General features: G+C 50.8%; 1 protein-coding gene across 2 annotated transcripts; it reads left to right on the top strand.

Moving 5' to 3' along the window:
• The first annotated feature begins 11,673 nt into the window (after nucleotides 1-11,673).
• HELT (helt bHLH transcription factor) lies at nucleotides 11,674-13,513 on the top strand. 2 transcript variants are annotated; one of them, XM_070499722.1, is made up of 4 exons: nucleotides 11,674-11,700; nucleotides 12,125-12,229; nucleotides 12,499-12,595; nucleotides 13,017-13,513. In XM_070499722.1, the coding sequence occupies exons 1-4, from the start codon at nucleotides 11,674-11,676 to the stop codon at nucleotides 13,511-13,513; spliced, it is 726 nt and encodes a 241-aa protein (XP_070355823.1). The 2 variants fall into 2 exon arrangements, with proteins under 2 accessions (XP_070355823.1, XP_070355822.1); XM_070499721.1 differs by having other exon boundaries at nucleotides 13,014-13,513.
• The last annotated feature ends 4,410 nt before the right edge of the window (nucleotides 13,514-17,923 follow it).

Raw genomic sequence — 17,923 nt, 5'->3', positions numbered from 1 at the left:
GGTGTCTTCGGTCGCCTCTGCATCAGGTTTCTGACGTGGAGCGATACCGTGCTCGACTCCACTTCACAGGACTTCATCTTGACCCGCCCACTCCTGCGCAAACATAAGCCTCCGCCAAACTACCTTTCTTCCTTCTCTCTCCCTCCTTTCAATACACGTTTATCGAATACTTTCTCTGTGCCAGATGTTAGGGACACAAAGATAAATAATAAGCCAAGGTCCTGGTCTCGGAGAGCTCCCACGCCAGTGGGGACAGACTCGAGTGGCTGTCGCATGTGCCCTCTTGCCTAGACTGCATCCGTGACTGGTCTCCCCGGTAGCCCTCTGGACGGGCTGGCTCCCTGCTCACGGACAGCTTTGTCCACCTCTTCCAATTTATGCTTAAAAATACTGAGGCCGGAGAGGGGAGGCGCTCTGGCAAGACACCGCGGGTCTCCCAACAGCAAGTTCAAGGCCGAATCCTGTTTCTTTTCATTAAAGCCAGCTGCTCAAGGAGGGTGAGCCCCCATCTTAGGAGTCGTTGAACAGTTCCAACCACTAGAGGGCACCAAACAACCCTCCATCGGTCCACATGGCCCCACATCCTGCAGAGACTGCACGCCAGGTCACTGTGCTCCCAGGGCCACAAAACTAAAGCATTTTATCTTTCTCAAAGTGAGCCTGGCCCACCAGGCAAGCTTGAAACTGACTGCACAGACTTTACTCTTGAGCTAATAATAAGGCAAGAGGTGAGGGAGTCAAGCTGTCTTTATACAAAGGAAAGAGGCTACGGATTGCCTTATTAATTAGCATATCAGAACCAATGACATAAAAGATTTCTAGAACCTATGCTCATTACCTATCCATCTGCCAAACTCTCATGTCGCTAGATAACCAAACACAACCTTGCATTATTGGCAAGCCATTGTATAGCAGTGGCATCAAATAAATGCCAGACCATGGACCCATGCATCAGAGTCACCTAAGAGGTAGGTCTTCCTTTCTCCCCTCCCTCCTCTCTTCCTTCCTTGATATGTACTTGAGGACCACACCCACTTATTCTTTTTAATGTCTGGAATGGACGCAGGAATGTGTGTTGTTGAAAGCCTTCTGATGTGTAAAAGAGTTTGGAAGCCGCTGCTATAAATGGGAGCATCTGTGGAGAGCAAGAGTGAGAGAGAGAATTGAACTCAAAGGTAACTCGCACCTTTGGGGCTACAAGAAGGAGAACAAGTCTGCAAGGTCGCTGGGCCTCCTGAGCATTGTCCCCCTGCTTTGTCAAGCAGCAGCTGCATTTGGTCGTTGGAAAGTGGTGTGAGTCTCTCGGCTGAGGACCCTCTCCCATGACTTGAATCTCAGTGGGATCAAGGCTATCACAAGGCAGGGTATCCTGCTGGAAAGGACACTGGTTTGGGATTAGACCAGCCTCAGTTTGTATCCAGCTCTACCACCTAATGGTTATGTGCCCCCATTCAAGTGTCCATGAATTCCCCAAGCCTCAGTTTTCTTATGTGCAAAATAAACATAATATTCATCTTGTTGTAGGGAGTAAATGAGCAAAGATCTGCAAAGCGCTTAGTGCCTGGAGGAGTGCAATGCCTGGGAGGTCAGGGATGCTGTCCATGGGTGGACTAGTATTATTATCAGCCTATGAGAAAGGACAGCAGGACAGCCCCGCCCCTGCCTCCTGCAAGGACCAGGCGCCTGGGCTGTCTGCGAATCTGTATTACAAGATACACTTCATCAACTCCAGCTGGTGGTTTACAGGGAGGACTGTCTTTCTAGCACGCAGTCAAAATTTGTCAGCTGAGAAGCACACATGTCCTCACAGTCCAGTCAGGGGTAGAGAGCCTCAGCCTCCGTTTCTACCAGTCTTCAGAAACTTGCCGAGTCTGAGGATGACCTCCATGTTCAATCCCAATGGCCCCTGGAGTCCTATAAACATTTCCCGGACCTCTCCTACGAGGGACCCTGCTGAGTGTCTCCTCCTCCTTGAAGCATCTGTACCTTCGCTCCTAGGAATCGCAGGAGCCCCCCAAGCTGGCCTCCTCCCTTCTGATCACTCCCTCCTGGTTGTTCTTCATCCACACCATGCTCATCAGCATCCCTCAGGATTCTGTCCTCGGCCCCCTGCCCTTCTCCTTTAAGCTCCTCTTAAGTGATTTCATCCATGATCAGGGTCTGTCAGTCCCTGCAGGGTGATGCTGTCTTTTCTACCTCTGACCTTTAGTTTCATATCTCAGGCGTCTTCTGGGCAACCACTTATGGGGTATTCATATGAATTTTAACACTGATATGTCCAAAATTAAATAAATCATCTTGTCCTGAACCTCCTGCTCCCATATACATACCCCCTACCAAATGACCTTATCTTCCTCCTTGTTGCTAATCAATTAATGAGGTCACCATCTAGTCAATTCCCAACCAGAAATCCAGCAATCATCTTCCTATTCCTCTCCCACCACGTTTAATCCTTCCCCAAACCCTGCTGATTTTCTCTCTCGAACACGTTCAGCCCATCTCTAACCTTTATGCAGGACCTCAGCATCTTTCCCTGAACCACAGTGACACAAAGAATTTAAACTCCTTGGTGCCATGTCTGCCCCCACCGATGACAGCATTTCCACTCATTCTCTACCACACAGCTCACAATTTACAATCTCGTAAGATAACATTGTGGCCCTCCCAAACCAGAAAGCCATTTTATGCCCTGTGCCCTTCTTTGTGTCAATCCCTTTACTGAGGACACCCATCCCACCTGTCATCACTCAGCTCCCTCTTACTCACGGTGGTGGGTTGAGTGGTGGTCCCCTAAAAGACACATCCATCCGATCCTGTGAATGTGACCTTGTTTGGAAAAAGAGTCTTTGCACATGTAATTAAGTTAAGGATCTCACGATGTGATCATCCTGGATTCTCCAGGTGGGCTCTAAATCCAATGACATGTCCTTTTAAGAAGAGAAGAGATACACAGACAGCCATGTGAAGACAGAGGCAGAGATTGGAGGGACGCTGCCACAAACCAAGGAACACCTGGGGCCGCCAAAAGCTGGAAAAGACAAAGAAGGAAATCTCCCTAGAGCCTTCAGAGGGAGCACAGCCCTGCTGACGCCTTGATTTTAAACCTCCAGCCTCCAAAACTGTGAGACAATAAATTTCCATTGTTTTAAGCTACCAAGTTTGAGGTAATTTGCTATGGCAGCTCTAGAAAACTAACACACTCACCCTTCAGGACTCAGTTCATACATCATCTCCCCCAGGAAGTCCTCCCTGAGTTCCTCCTACCATGACCCCCCCTCTCCTGCCAGCTTATATCAGAATCCCTTCCTGTGTCTGACTTGCTTGATAAATTCCTGAAAGGCAGCAACTAGGTTCTGGTCCCCATTGTAATATGAGGGTCCAGCATGTTCCAGGAAGATAGCAGGTACTCAACCAGATCAGTGCATGAGAATCCCAGTCCCTGTGCAGCTCCTATGGTCCAGGCCTTATGCCCGGAACTTCACAAATGTTACCTCGGTGAGTCATCTCAATAAGCCAGGAGGTCGGGACCATCATCTTTGCTTCATAGATGCAGAAGCTGAGGCGCAGCACCTGGCCCCAGAACAATCTGTAAGTAGAGTTGGAATTTATATCCAGATCTCTTTGAATCACAGGTCCTAGTGAGCATGAGCATGGCATTTTCAAAAGGCCAGTGGCCAACGAGAAGAAGAGGGATGTTGGAGCAGAGTGGAGAAAAGATTGGGTCTTGATTAGCTGGTTTTGAGACAGAACCATGTGTGTGCGTGTGTGAATGGTAAGGAGGGCCATAGGTTAGTACATTAAAGATGAGCTAACTCATAATGCAGCGTAAATATATTACAGCAGCTTCAATTCTGAGGCCTGGGAGCAAGGGGTCCTGTGACACAAGAGGGAGAAGAAAGGACGCAGAGGGAGAAGGAAGAAGAGGAGGAGGGGGATAGCTCTGCTACGCTGGGACACAGAACATGTTCTTCCTTCATCCTCTCCATCACTTCCTCTTGTCCGTGCCTCTGCCCCTTCCGGTGGCCTTGTGCTCAAGCATCAGTGCACAGATGCTGTCTCAGCTGCCACGGTGACACTTCGCCAGGTACAGGAGGCTAAATAATGGCCCCCAAAGACATCCATGTCCTATCTCCTAGGACCTATGAATGTTTCCTTATATGGCAAAAAGGGACTCTGCAGACTTAAATTAAGGATCTTGAGAGAGGGAGATTATCTTGGATTATCCAGGTGGGCCCTAAACGCAACCTTAAGTAACCTTATAAGAGAGAGGAAGAGGGAGATTTGACACAGAGGAGAAGGCAGAGTGACGGCAGAGGCAGGGACTGGAGTAATGCGAACATGAACCAAGGAATGCTGGCAGTCAGGAAGCTGAGAGGCAAGGAACAGATGCTCCTCTGGACCCTGCAGAGGGAGCGCAGCCCTGCTGACACCTTGATTTCTGCCCAGTGCTACTGATTCCAGACCTCTAACCTCCAGACTAGGAGAGAATAAATTCCTGTTATTTTAAGCCATTAATTTTATGGTAATTGGTTACAGCAGCCACAGGAAACTAATATATCAGGTCTTCCAAAATTACCTCCGTCTCAGTCAAACTTGTTTTCTTAACAGCCTTCTTTAATTTGGTGTTAGAGAGGGACAAAATCTGGTTATATCAACTCACCCTAACGACAGTCCCTTAATACTCTCAGAGGCAATGGAGTTTTTAAAGGAGGGTACTTACAACGCCTAAAATTCATGTCTAACCGGTAAGATTAACGTAAAGAAATGAAGTGAACAGAAACTGCAAGCAGTGGGGTGCAAATTTAGGGAGGTGGACCAACAAACAGGCAAATTAGGGATGGAGGTCTGCCATCAAGGGCTGTCCCCTTAGTCAGGTCCTTCTTTTCACACATGGGAACTTAAAGATTCTCCAAAAGCTCTACATTTGTTCTCAGTGGCTCCAATGCTGCCCCGTGCAGTGCCTGCCACACTGTAAATGCTGAATCTGCTGGTGAGTGAATGAAGATGGCAGAGAGGGAGGGGAGGAGCAGCGAGGCCACCTGCAGGCACACGGAAGGGGGGGTCTGTCAGACGTCTGCCACTTGATTACTATCCATAAATGGAACCTGTTATTAACATTCATGTAATTTACATTTCTCCTCAACCTGAAGCTTTTCCCCAAGTACTATGTTATTTATTGCATTTTACAATAATTTCTTATTGTCAGGAACACATATCTTGAGTTTTCTGTGCAAATTCACCCCATAAAGCAGATGAAGTCTTTCTGCTGTAGAAAGACCTCCCTCAACACTCCAAGGCAAAGCTCCTCACTGATAACTTCTGGATGGTTGCTCAAGTTAGCACAGAGCAAAAAGCTGACATTATCAGCCCCAAAAGAAAAGCCAGTTGCCCAGAATAATCAAAGCCCACAATGGACACCATTGACAGCATCTGCAATATACTGTCTAAGTGATGTGAGCATCAAAACCTGGAAAGCAAGACCTACACCTATCCTGCAAGCTCCCTACAAGTGTTCTTTTTCAATAGTTATATTTACACTTCCTCTCTTTTTTTTTTTTTTTTTGGTGAGAAAGATTCACCCTAAGCTAACATCCGTTGTCAATCTTCCTCTTTTTGCCTGAGGAAGATCGTCACTGAGCTAACATCTGTGCCAGTCTTCCTCTATGTTGTATGTGGGACACTGGCACAGCATGGCTTGATGAGCAGTGTGCAGATCCATGCCTGGGATCCAAACCCATGAGCCCTGGGCCGCCGAAGCAGAGCATGCAAACTTAACCTCTATGCCACTGGGCCAGCCCATTCTCTAGTTCTTTTAAGAGTGCCAAAATGAATGGTAAAATATGACCACACGGGGCCCTATGAGAGATGAGCCTGTAGAATGAGCTCCAGCACTGATGACAAAATAATCCTCTAACCCCTCCTTGTTTTCCTTCGTTAGACAAAACTATGTTGAGCAGCTACTACATTCAAATTCTGGAGAGACATGCAGGAAATAACCATTGCATACAGAGGGAGATAGTACCTAAGGGAAGTACTGCAAATACGCTATAGAATATTGGAACTAGCCATGCTACAAAGCCCCCTTGTTCCTGGGAAGTCTTTGAATCCATGAGTTAATTAGTTCCACTCAGGACAGCTTGAAAGTCCTCTCAGCCTTTGCTCTCCCACTGTCAGTCTGGGGTGGCCATCCCTACCTGGGATTTGCCCATCAGGTGGCCATCAGCTGTTAAACACCAATGCTGGCCTCCAACTTCAGCCAGAGCAGTGCTTCTCAAACTCTAAAGTGCATTCAAATCAACTGGGACCTTGTTAAATGCAGATTCTGATTCCGTTAGGCCAGGAGAGGAGCCTGAGGTTCTGCTTTTCTAATGAACCCCCCAGGTAATGATGATGATGCTGGTCTGAGGACCACATCTGAGCAGCAAGGAATTAGAGCACTTGTCTTTCCTTGAAACAAAACCAGTCTCTGGAGGTATACGCTTCTAGCGTCATGGGTGTAAGCTTTCAAGCCCTTCCGTAAGGGCGGAGAGGCTGAACCATCTGGATCATTGGTGGATGGGGGTGCTGATTAGCAGTGTGGTTTCAGAGCTGCTACCTGGCTCACAAAAACGGACAGGTACTAAATCTAAAAATAGAGTTAGAAAGCACAGAGCGAAGCAGCTTCAGAGCCAAGAACAAAGGAGATAAAGACAAAAGTCTTGGGATATCACTCTATTAGGGATACAGGTTTCCCAAGTCTTTGGACTCCTTTCAGGTTTGGGATTCACATAAAAGCAGACACCTTCAGTGCATGTCCTCCCGGTTGGAGAGACTGCAGTCATCCCCTCCCCGCTTCCTCTGGCTGCACAGGCACAACCTCCTGCCACGTACTTCCTGTTGCTGTCCTTGTTGAGTTGAGAATACTATTGGTGATCAGAGGGAGCAGAGGAATGAGGGGTGCTGAGTAAGGAAAAGTTCAGAGAAGCTGCCAACCCAATAGAACAGCATCTGATGCCCAGCTGCTAGAGTGGGCATTAGAGTGACTGTTCTGTTGAGGCCACTGTACTAGGGCCATCAATACAACTATCTTCTTCTTTACGAGAAGACAAGCCCATGGGCCACGTGCCTTTCGCCTTGGTATTCCCAGCCTCTGCTCACATCAGTGCTCACAACATGCTGTTGCCACTGGACTTGGGAGAAGTAGGAGCACGTGGAAGGAGGCTTGAGGACGCAGCGATGCCCCTAAGAACCATCACACCAGCCCAAGGCAGCAGGCTTCCTATAGAAGGTTTGCCCATCCCAAATCATGGCGTCCCTGACTGGACTCTCCTTCACAGTAACAGAGGAGTAAACTGAAGCAGCCGGCCCTGGAGGTCACACAGCAAATCACAAATACTCAGTGATGGCAGCTTGCTGTGTGCCACTGGGCATTTGCAGATCTCTTAGTTGCTCCTCAGATTCTTCCACTGTAAAATGGCATGTTGGACTTGATGCTCCTTTAGGCTCCTTTCCAAGGAATCATCGCGCCATCCCACATCCTGTGATGCTACTGACTACGGGGTAGAGCCCGGAGTTTGGGTCCCTTCAGGCCTTGTCTTCCTGGTACCTCAGAAGCATAGACAGCTCAGCCACGGTTGTGTTTTCTCCGCTCTCTGACAAGTCTCCTCACATTTCCTCACTTGATAAAATCCCCAGGCCTATTAATGAATCTACAAGGTCTGCCCTGTGTCCTGGAGATGGGAGGTGGTGGGAGGACTTGAAATCAACGAGGACACATTGTCTTAGAGCAATGTGGCTGAAATTTCTGAATACCCCCTACGTTCTTTTTTTCTTTCCATTCATTTCCCCTTCCCCAGACCCATAAATCCTTAGTTTCTAGAATTAGAAAGAAACACAAAAGAATCCATCTTTCAGTGTTTGGAAGCTACATGTCAAAACTATGTAGCTAAAAAAGTATTAGTAAAAACAACAATATGAACAACAACAATAAACATATTCTGCTTGTGATTGCTATATTCTCTAACAAAGGTCTTTAGACAGCAGGAGTCAAGCAGACTAATATTTAATTAGCATTGCCTAATTTCTAAGTACTCTTAGTTCCTAGCTTGGCTTTGATTTTGATGCTAATGTTTGATCACTCAAAATGACTATGATGTTGCAAAGCTTCTGCATTCAGCTTTACACACATCAGGAAGACACAACTGGCCAGCAAGCACTAGGTGATGTCACCTGTGAGGGGGGCGTCTAAAGGCTCCCATTCATTTCGCCTAATTTTGGTCAATTTAACAAACCTCAGGTGAAATCACTGTGGCTTTTTCAGGTAGAGTGAAGTTTTCTTAGGGATGAGAAAAAATGTGAAATGAATGAAAATATCCTTCAACAGCACAAACCCCACAAAACACTACTATAGGAGAACTGCAGAAGAGATTTCCAAGCCAAATAAAAACACTAATTGAGTAGGTAAGTCTTCTTTTAGGTGTCTTGCCTGCATTTACTTACTTCATTCCAGTGGCCACCTTGTGACTCAGGAGATACAGTAATTATCTCCGTTTTACAGAAGAGGAAACTGAGGCACAGCAGATTCAACGACCAGCCCTCAGTCTCACCCAGCTGGTAGGTGGTGGAGTGGGCAGCTGAACAGTGTTTGGCTCCAGTGATCACCGCTCTTCACGACTCTGCTCTCATTTTGGTGGAAACTAGGTCAAGATTAGGGAACACTTTAACACCTTCCTGCGTAGGAGGATTCAAGCGAAGGTATGAGGGTCCCAGCGCCCCACTTTCTGGCAGTGTGATTCCAGCCTTCAGGCCGGGAAGGGAGAAAGGAAACACATCCTTTCCCTCAGCTGAAGGGGAAGAGGCGTTCCCAGCCGTTCACGAAGGGCTGCAGCCGCCCGGAGGACAGGGTGAGGATGCGCGCCCCTCCACCCCATCTCCACCCACCCACCCACCTTCACTTGGGTCCCCCAACCACACGCGGGTACTTGCAGCCCTGGGCAAGCCCTGGAGCTCAGCTCTGCGAGCAAAGGGGAAATTAAACCGTTTGCACAGAATGAAATTTGGCCCGTGGAAGGTGCCTGCAGCTGGCGGTTAACACCAAGCAGTAAGAGGATCAACTCCTAGTCCGCTGGCTTAAAAAAGGGGGTGGGGGCGAGAAGTGTGCGCGCAGCCTTTTACCCATTCACGTTAGTTAATTTGGATGATAAGGGTTCGTGTTTAATCCCTTTGTGTGCCAGTGAATATATGAAATCGACAACCCCTGAGAGGGCACCCGCGGCTGGCAAAGCAACCTGCGGGAGGGTGCGGGTCGTGTCCAATCTGGCGTGAAGTAGAAGTCGTGAGGAGACTGAAAGCAAGACAGAGAGGGACACCCTAGGGGTGCGTAGTGCAGACCGAGTCCCACACCTCCCAGGCCGCGGCAGGTGGACCGCTGGCTTTCCCAAGGCCCGGCACCTCAGGCCCCCAGCCCACACCCGCCCCTCTGCGCCCTAGGAGCTCCCCAGGTCCCACCAGAGAGCAGGGCTCCACCCTAGCCACCTCTGCCAAGGACTAAGGACACCCAAAGTGAGAGCCCTGGTCCTGCCATGGTCCAGCCGAGTAGAGAGTATTTAGGCGAGGTGGGAGCAGAAAAGGAGGGAAAGATACCTAAGGAGAGGCCTCGGTTGTTGTCAGATGGAACAGATTAGAAAAAGGTGAGAGCTCGGAGGCTCTTGAGCAGGTCATAAAACACAAACCATTTTTATAGTTTCCATCTGCAAGAAAGCTCACCCCCCCCCCACACACACACACCCCGCAAGCCTGGAGCCCCCAGAGTGCGGGTTCGGAGGCAGCAAAAGTGAGCGAGCCCTGTCGGTGGGGGAGGAGGCCCCCGGCCGCTGGTCCAGGCTGCCTGCGGAGGCGCAGGCGGCGGCGAGAGTTCCCAGCCGCCGCAGCCCCCCTCCTTCCCCTCGAGCCCGTCCAGCAAATTTCCTCCCTCGTTCCTGTTCGTGCCTTCCCTCCCTCCTCCTCCCCCGATATATTCGCTCTCTAAAACCATAAAAAAGAGATCAACTTCCCTAACTTCACGGAGCCCTTTTCAGTGACAAATATTGATGCCCAAAGTGTCTGCGCTCTCCCGCCCCCAAACGTTAAGAAAAGGCGCCCGCGAAAGGGGGACATAAAAAGTTAACAATGCTGTGAAAATATGTTTGCAGAAAATAGACAATCGTTGGATTAAACGTATTCAAGTATGAAATAATGCCTTTTTGTGTCAAAACTTGGGCGATGGGCGGGTACAAAAGTTCCCTGTGGCAGCTACTTGCTCCCTTTGTGAGCCGTGCGCTTTGGCGTCTCCACTTGGGCGCATTACTCAGAGCCCTCTAAGCGCGATTGTTTCTCCCTTTCTAATGACATTTACCGGATCAAAACATGCTGTTAATTCGATCAGAAGGCTTCACCCTCCCTGACAAAGCCACAATAATTTCTCCTGAAGTTTGTTAAATTGACCAAAATTAGGCAAATGAATAGGGGTCTGTAGGCGCCCCCTCTCGCAGGTGACGTCGCATAATGCTCGCCTGGGCCAGCTGCATTCCCCCTTTTCTTCTTGGCCCACTCTTCTCCGTGTTGCCCCCCAATCCTCCCACCACCCCCCTCACTCTCTCTCTCTCTCTCACACACACACACACACACACACACACGCACGCACGCCTGCCTGTCTCTCCTCCCCCACCCTCTGGCATTATTAAAATTTAGCCCAATGAAACTATTCATACTTTTCAATGGACATTTTCGTATAGGATAATAGGCTACAAATTGAGCCTCTTCCCCCCGCGAGGAGCGAGCCCGAGGGGGGAGAAAAGAAAGCAAGCGACGTGGCCAGGGAGAAGGGGGAGCGCCGCGTGCCGAAGAGCTGCGGGAGGGGCGAGGCGAGGCGGGAGCCTCGTGTGCCAGCCGCAGCCCCACACCTGCCGGGATGTCCGGACAAATAAAGCGGTGTAAACAAAAAGGGGGGAGATGGACGTGTCACCAAGTCGTGTGAGAAAAGCCTGGGAACAAACGGGGCGCCTCCGTCTCCAAGAGCTCTCCCTTGAACCCGGCGGAACAGCCTATTAAAGGCTTACTTAATTACTTTAATGACTCTGGACAGGCTTTAAAACGCACTCGGCGCTGGGACTGTGGGCTTGCTGGGATTTGTAAACAGGCAATCGTGTGAGACTCAGCGGTGGGACTAAAGGAGGCGACGCTGTTTTGTGAGGGTCCTCGCCCCCCGGTGCCCGCGGCCGCTGCGCCCCTGCGCTCCGCGCCTGCGGCTGCTGCAGGCGCTCGCACACCCGCCGGCCCCAGTTTACCGCCTCCTTTTCCCGCCGCGGCTGTTGCCATGCAAATGTTAGTCCCCCGCCGATCACGTGTCCTTTGAAGGGCCACGTGGATTAACAAAGCTGATCTGCCCCCAGCTCGCCCCCCTCGGCTGCTAAATTTTTTTTCTTAACTTCTTTAAAAGTGATCTTGAATGCATACATCCCCCAAACGCAGCTCCCCTAATCCTATGGAATAATTCAACTCGTGAATGCACTTGGAGTCCTAGATGACCGCTTTATAAGGCAGCCTCTCAGAGTGGGGAGGCCGCAGTCTACCTGGGACCCTCGAGGAGGCACACGGGCCGTAAAGTGGACGGGTGCCTCGCGCCACTGCCTCTCCGGTGGGCGCGTACTGACCAGGATGTCAGACAAGCTCAAGGAACGCAAAGTGAGTTGGCTGAGCCCAGACGGTTCTTGCGCCCTGACGGTGGGGGCGTCTGGCTCCCTGAGCCGCCACCTGGCTGGACCGACGGCAGGGACGTGGCCACACGGGATTTCTCGTGCAGAGGAATCCTGAGGGGTTTGGGAAGACAATGAGGATAGAGAGAAGACTCCTCGACCAGGAGAAGCCCACGCTCGGAGACTGGTGGCCACCTCCCCAGCGCCCTGGCGCTCAGCTTGGCGGGGTGGCTCAGCGGGCAGGGAGGCTGGAAGGGGAGCGCGCCCGCGCGGTCGTGAGAGGGCTGAGCTCATTTGACCCAAGTGGGGAAGGGCGTTGGGAGCTGGGAAGACAGTTGACACGCAGGTACAGCCATGCTTTTGACGACTCCCTGGGCAAAGTCAATCCTAAACATACAAACTTTTGTTCGCAGAGAACGCCCGTTTCCCACAAAGTGATAGAAAAGCGCAGAAGGGACCGGATTAACCGCTGCTTGAACGAGCTGGGCAAGACAGTGCCCATGGCCCTGGCGAAGCAGGTAAAGTCGGTGGCCAGAATAGTGTGCCAGGCGCTGAGGACTCTCCGCTGCCACTCCTGGCGAGATGCCGGGAGTCTGGGGACGGAGAGGGCCTTACATGTGGGCCTCCCTCCCCGGGGGCCTGAGTGCTGAGTGAGCCCCAGGCGGCCCTGGCGCAGACCCTCAGCAGCGCCCTGCTCGCTGGTGCTCTCCAGATAAAACCGTGCACCCAGCCTGGGGGTGGCCTGAGCCCGCTGGGCCGCTGAGAGGCGCCCTTCCTCCTTTTGCAGAGTTCCGGGAAGCTGGAGAAGGCGGAGATCCTCGAGATGACCGTCCAGTACCTGAGAGCCCTGCACTCCGCTGATTTTCCCCGGGGAAGGGAAAAAGGTGGGCGCGGGGTGGGCAAAGAGGAACCTGGGCAGGGAGCGAGCTCCACACAGAGCCCTGGGGACCGGGAGTGGGAGTGAAGGGGCGCTTGCGGCAGGTCTCCTCTCTGGACGCTGCTGGAGCGGGGCCCGGCCAGGGTCCCCCGAAAGCTAAGGGGGGCTGGAGAACAGGTTTCTGAGGAGAGTGGTTCCGTAGCCTCCTTTCAGGTCAGGCGAGCCTGACCCCACCCCTCCCTAAGGAAAGGGAGGTCGCTTGCTTGGGCTTTTCCAGTCTCCAGTTTAGGCAGAGGGGAGAGCGCGCCTCAGATGGGAACTTTGGCCGGAAAACGTGATGGGAGGTACCTGGCACCCGCTTGGTCTCCCAGTAGGAAGGGGTCACTCAAGGTTTTTCCTTTCTGCGGTTGTTCTCCCGCCTCCAGCAGAACTGCTAGCAGAGTTTGCCAACTACTTCCACTACGGCTACCACGAGTGCATGAAGAACCTAGTGCATTACCTCACCACTGTGGAGCGGATGGAGACCAAGGACACCAAGTACGCGCGCATCCTCGCCTTCTTGCAGTCCAAGGCCCGCTTGGGCGCCGAGCCCGCCTTCCAGCCCCTGGGTTCGCACCCGGAGCCGGATTTCTCCTATCAGCTGCACCCGGCAGCGCCCGAGTTTGCGGGCCACAGCCCCGGTGAGGCCTCCGTGTTCCCGCAGGGCGCGGCTCCCGGGCCCTTCTCCTGGCCGCACGGCGCGGCCCGCAGCCCGGCGCTTCCCTACCTGCCCAGCGCGCCCGTGCCGCTCCCGAGCCCGGCGCAGCAGCACAGCCCCTTCCTGGCGCCGGTGCAGGGCCTGGACCGGCACTACCTCAACCTGATCGGCCACGCCCACCCCAACGCCCTCAACCTGCACGCGCCCCAGCACCCCCCGGTCCTCTGACGCCGACGCGCCCGCCAGATGGCTCTGCGCTTCGCGCGCTGCTTAGGAGAAATACTCTATATTGTACAGGTGTAAATACTGTGCCAACAAAAACCTGGGTGGGAGAAGGCCAAGAGCGAATTAGTCTTGTGAAGGATATCCCCTTGGCAATAAACGTTTCTATTAAAGAGACATTTCTTTGTTACCTCTTGCTCCTCCACAACCTATCCTTTCCCAGGTGCTGAGGTCGCGAGGCTGATAGGAGCCAAGGTGACAGCCCTCGGTAATTTGGGGAGGTGGCGCTCCAGGATCTGGGGGAGGGGAAAGGCTAAAAGGCGGCGTCGTTTGAGGGCAGGATTCGAGGCTCCCCCGGGGCTCCAGACCAGCATCCGCCTCGCGCGCATCTTGGGCGTTTGCCTCGGAAAAAGGCAGACGCGAGGAACAGGGCCTTTGGCTCTCAGAAAATGAAATCGAAGAACCCACCCCAAACTGGCGCGGGCGGACTTTCGCCAGCCTGGAGCCTAGGCGCCCTGCCTGCCCCGAGGCGGGCCCCGGGGCGCGCGCACCACGTGCCCGTCACTCTGGCGCGCGGCGAGACCCGAGCCGGCCGGACGCGTGACTGGGTCTCCGGTCTCGTTAAGTCTCTGTAAAAAATATGTAGAGGAAGTAAGTTCTGATTATGGCTTAAAAACATCCTACGAAGCTTTATTTTATCTTCGGATGACATCTACTCGGCGCCCGAGGGGTCAGGGAAGCTGGCTGTGCCTTTGCGCACAAATCCGCTCAGCTTCGGGGGCGCCCGGCAACCACGTGAGAGGCCGGCCCTGGCCGGGGTGGGAGATGGGCTCCCTGGGGGATTGTTCCCTCCGCCGAGCCCCACCAGCCGGCTCTGGCGCGGGGTGGAGAGCTCGGTTCTCGGATCAGGTTCTCTGGCCTGGTGAGAAAAGCCCCTCCCTTTCCCCCGAGGGGCGACTTTAACCTTCTCGCTCCACCCAGAACATAGTCAGGAACATAGTGGGGTCTGGGGGAGACTTGGCTAGTGATCTTTAGGGGATTATGGTTTTCAATTCTAGTCGGATCTGCGCCTTACCCACAAAACAGCGATTCCTTTAAAACAGCAAACTAAAATCCTGTTTTCTATGACCCAAACAGCCAAATGAGCCTCACTATTGTCTTCCGTAAACAGGTAAATGAACAAGATATCCAATCGGCTAAAGTTGTGTTTGTGGGGATTTAAATTTTTTTATTTTTTTCTTTGCTCCCGTTAGCTTTGAGGCCCTTCAAATAAATAATTCGAAATTATGTAGCAGGTTTTCCTCTGTTTCCAGAGGCCATTTAGCTGAACTATGGTGATTTGTCTTCTCTCAGATTAACTGGAGGAAAATAAATTAACTTATTCCATTTCTGTGGACAGGGTTTAAGGGAGCTCTGACCTAGATTGTTTACTGAGGTCATGGAATAGGATGACCAGCAATTTGTAAACCATCAAACTTCATTATGCAGAGACAGGCAACAACCCACACACTTCATCACATTGCCCATAAAGTGAAACTTAAATGTGTGTTTTGGGGGGCAGGGGGAATCCACATACTTTAGAAAAGGTGTTGCATGTAAGGAGTTCTTGTCCTTATGTGCACTACACATCACTGCAAAATCTACGTATAAAATGTGAGAGGCAAACAAGCCTCTCCTCCCTTAGGACCCCGTACAGTTGGGGCATTAAAGTGAGTGTAAGACCAGGAGGCCTTCCGGATAGCAAATAAACACTGAGCAATACGGGATGAAAACGAATTATGCAGAAACGGGCGAATGCGTGGTGCCTATTATTGGAACACATGTCTTACACCCATTTTCATCAGTGCTGGATACAGAATATGAAGAAGGCCTTTCAGGCTTTTTTTCTCTGAGCATTAAGCCAATCTGAATTCCCTTTGGCAGTGAAGCATTAAAGATATAGTGTTACCCTGGAAATATAAATTATTAATATATTCAGCATTTTTGTCACTTCTCAACTGTTAACCAAATTAGACAAAACTTTCTTTTGCTAAGTAGATTTTCTCTTTGGGATTAGCTTTGGGAATGCACAGGGCCACCACAGTAAAAACTTTGGTCATTTACATATAATTTTGCAAACTTCCACTGGCCCATGACAGTCTTTGTACCTCAAACGTTGGTATTCCTGATTTTTTTCTTTCTCATTTAACTGTGGAGGATAAAACCCTGCTTTGGATTCACAATGACCTTAGGATAAAAGTCTCCCTCCCCTTTCTGTGTGTGTGTGTGTGTGTGAGTGTGAGTGTGTGTGTTGTCTCTTTTTCTGAAACTTTCATCCAAAGTTCCAAATCTCCAGGCTTGGCCAAAAGTCAAACTTGGAATAGTCTGACTTTAAAAAGATTAAAAATGTCACTACAAAATGGCAATGATTCAAATCAGATTGTGACTTTACTGTGTTCTTCCTGCACTTTCTCTGACAACACATCACTTCCAGCCTCCCTGTCCCAAACCCCCACCACTCCAGCCTCTGTCTGAGTCTCTTATGCCCTGTCCCTCCACTCTTTCTTTTAAGTAAGTTGTATAGTAATGGTTTCCAAGAGAGGCTCAACCAAACCCAGAAATAACAAAAAACAAAAAACAGTGGGTTTGGCTGGAGGTGACCCATTGTGATTCCTCTGAAAGGGGCACCCTCTTGTTTCTTGGGCTTCATCCTTGAGTGGGCAAGAATAAAAATAATCATCCCCATGAAATCAAAGGTTTTCTCCAGGGGCTTGAGGAACAAAGCTGATGGCTGGTGCTTTGGGTCGGTCCCGTGGCTCTGCAGGGCTAGAACGAGGAGCTTCCAGGCACTCCGGCCGCCGCTGCCTAAAGGGTGGTAATACAGAGGTCACTTGTGCTTCCAAGCGTTATTGAGCAAACACAGCCCATGGATCAGCGGGGGCCTCCCGTCTGCGCTGCTAGATACCAGGCAAGGAAGGCAGAGGAGGAGCTATGTCAGGGCTGAAGTGACCCCACAAAGGTATGGAATTCCTAGGAACCTGGCAGTGGCTGTCTGCACAGAGTAACACACCAAGAAAAGGCAGGCAGTGTGGGGCGTGTAGTTGGAGCTCAATAAACATCTGAATGACTGCCTGCCTGCCTACAAGTGCTGAGTCTGCTGGAACTCTGCATCTCCCCCAGACCTCTTCTTTCTGGCCCTCAGGCCCCTCCCTACTTCAGCAGAGACCAGAAAGTACTTGTGCAGCCACCCAGAAATCTGTGGAGTAATCTACACACATTCGGAGGTGGTCAGATGGAAAATGACCCTGCCTTTCCCTAAAAATTTGACCTGGTGGTCTGCAAGCAGGAGACAAATGAAGGCAGATCACTCTTCTGTAGGCCCTGCTAATTCCAGACCCCAAATCCAAGACTTGAACTGAGATCTAGCCTGATGGGAGTTCTGCTCCTTTCACATGAGAAAGATCCAAAACTGGCCTGATTTTACCCTCTTTTCTGCTCCACTGGTTGTTCAGAGTGTAGCTTCTGGAGCCAGACTGCCTGGATTTGCATTCCAGCTCTGCTGCCTACGAGCTGTGTGCCTTTGGGCAAATTGCTAAGCCTCTCTGAGTCTGTTTCATCATCTATAAAATAGAGATATTACAAGTACATTTACCTGATAGGGTTGCTATGAGGATTAAGTGAATTGGTAACTTCAAGGAACTCACCACAGCACCATGGGCACCACAGTGGACCAGGCACCACAGTGAATGTTCAATAAACATTAGTTATTATAATAATTATTCATTCTTCCTTCTGTTCTCCCAAAGGGTCAGATCCTTGGGACTACCTCAAAGTGAAAAACAAAATGCCAAGGCAAATCATGAAAAAATGTAAACCCTAGCGCTTGTTCTTAAACCCCAAGGCTTGTTCTGGAACAAGTCAATGTTCTTCATTTGGGGCGAGTGGGGGTAGTGAGCTCTAGTTCCATCCCATGGTCAATCTGGGAGCCCTGAGCCCTACTCCAGTTATGACTGGTAGTCAGAGCCCCTCCAATAACTCTGCAGTGCTCTCTCTCACGCTTTCATACACAGAAATCGAGCCTGATGTTATTTTGCAACAGCTCATAAACCTGCAATCCCACCCTCTCCAATTACACATTCTAATGCCTATTAACATGCAGATCTTGGCCACTGCAAATTCTGTCTTGAAACCTGAGGTAAATAAAGAAATTCAATATTCCTTAAATACACTTTGTATGGCAGCTTTATGCTCTTCTCAGCATCTTCCCATTTTTCCTCCCCAATCAAGTATTTGATTTATTCATCACCTGTCTGCTGCACTCCTGGCTCCAGACTCAACCCCCCATGCAGGTGACAGCTCTGCTGCAGACCCCAGCTCCCTGGGTCCCGTGCCCTCACTTTCATTTCTCCTTCTCCCCAGCGTTCTGCCTGCCTGGCT

Source organism: Equus asinus, chromosome 27, assembly GCF_041296235.1.
Source record: "Equus asinus isolate D_3611 breed Donkey chromosome 27, EquAss-T2T_v2, whole genome shotgun sequence".
Lineage (NCBI taxonomy): Eukaryota > Metazoa > Chordata > Mammalia > Perissodactyla > Equidae > Equus > Equus asinus.
The sequence above is the reverse complement of the archived record's forward strand: the minus strand, read 5'-3'. Positions and strand labels throughout refer to the sequence as shown.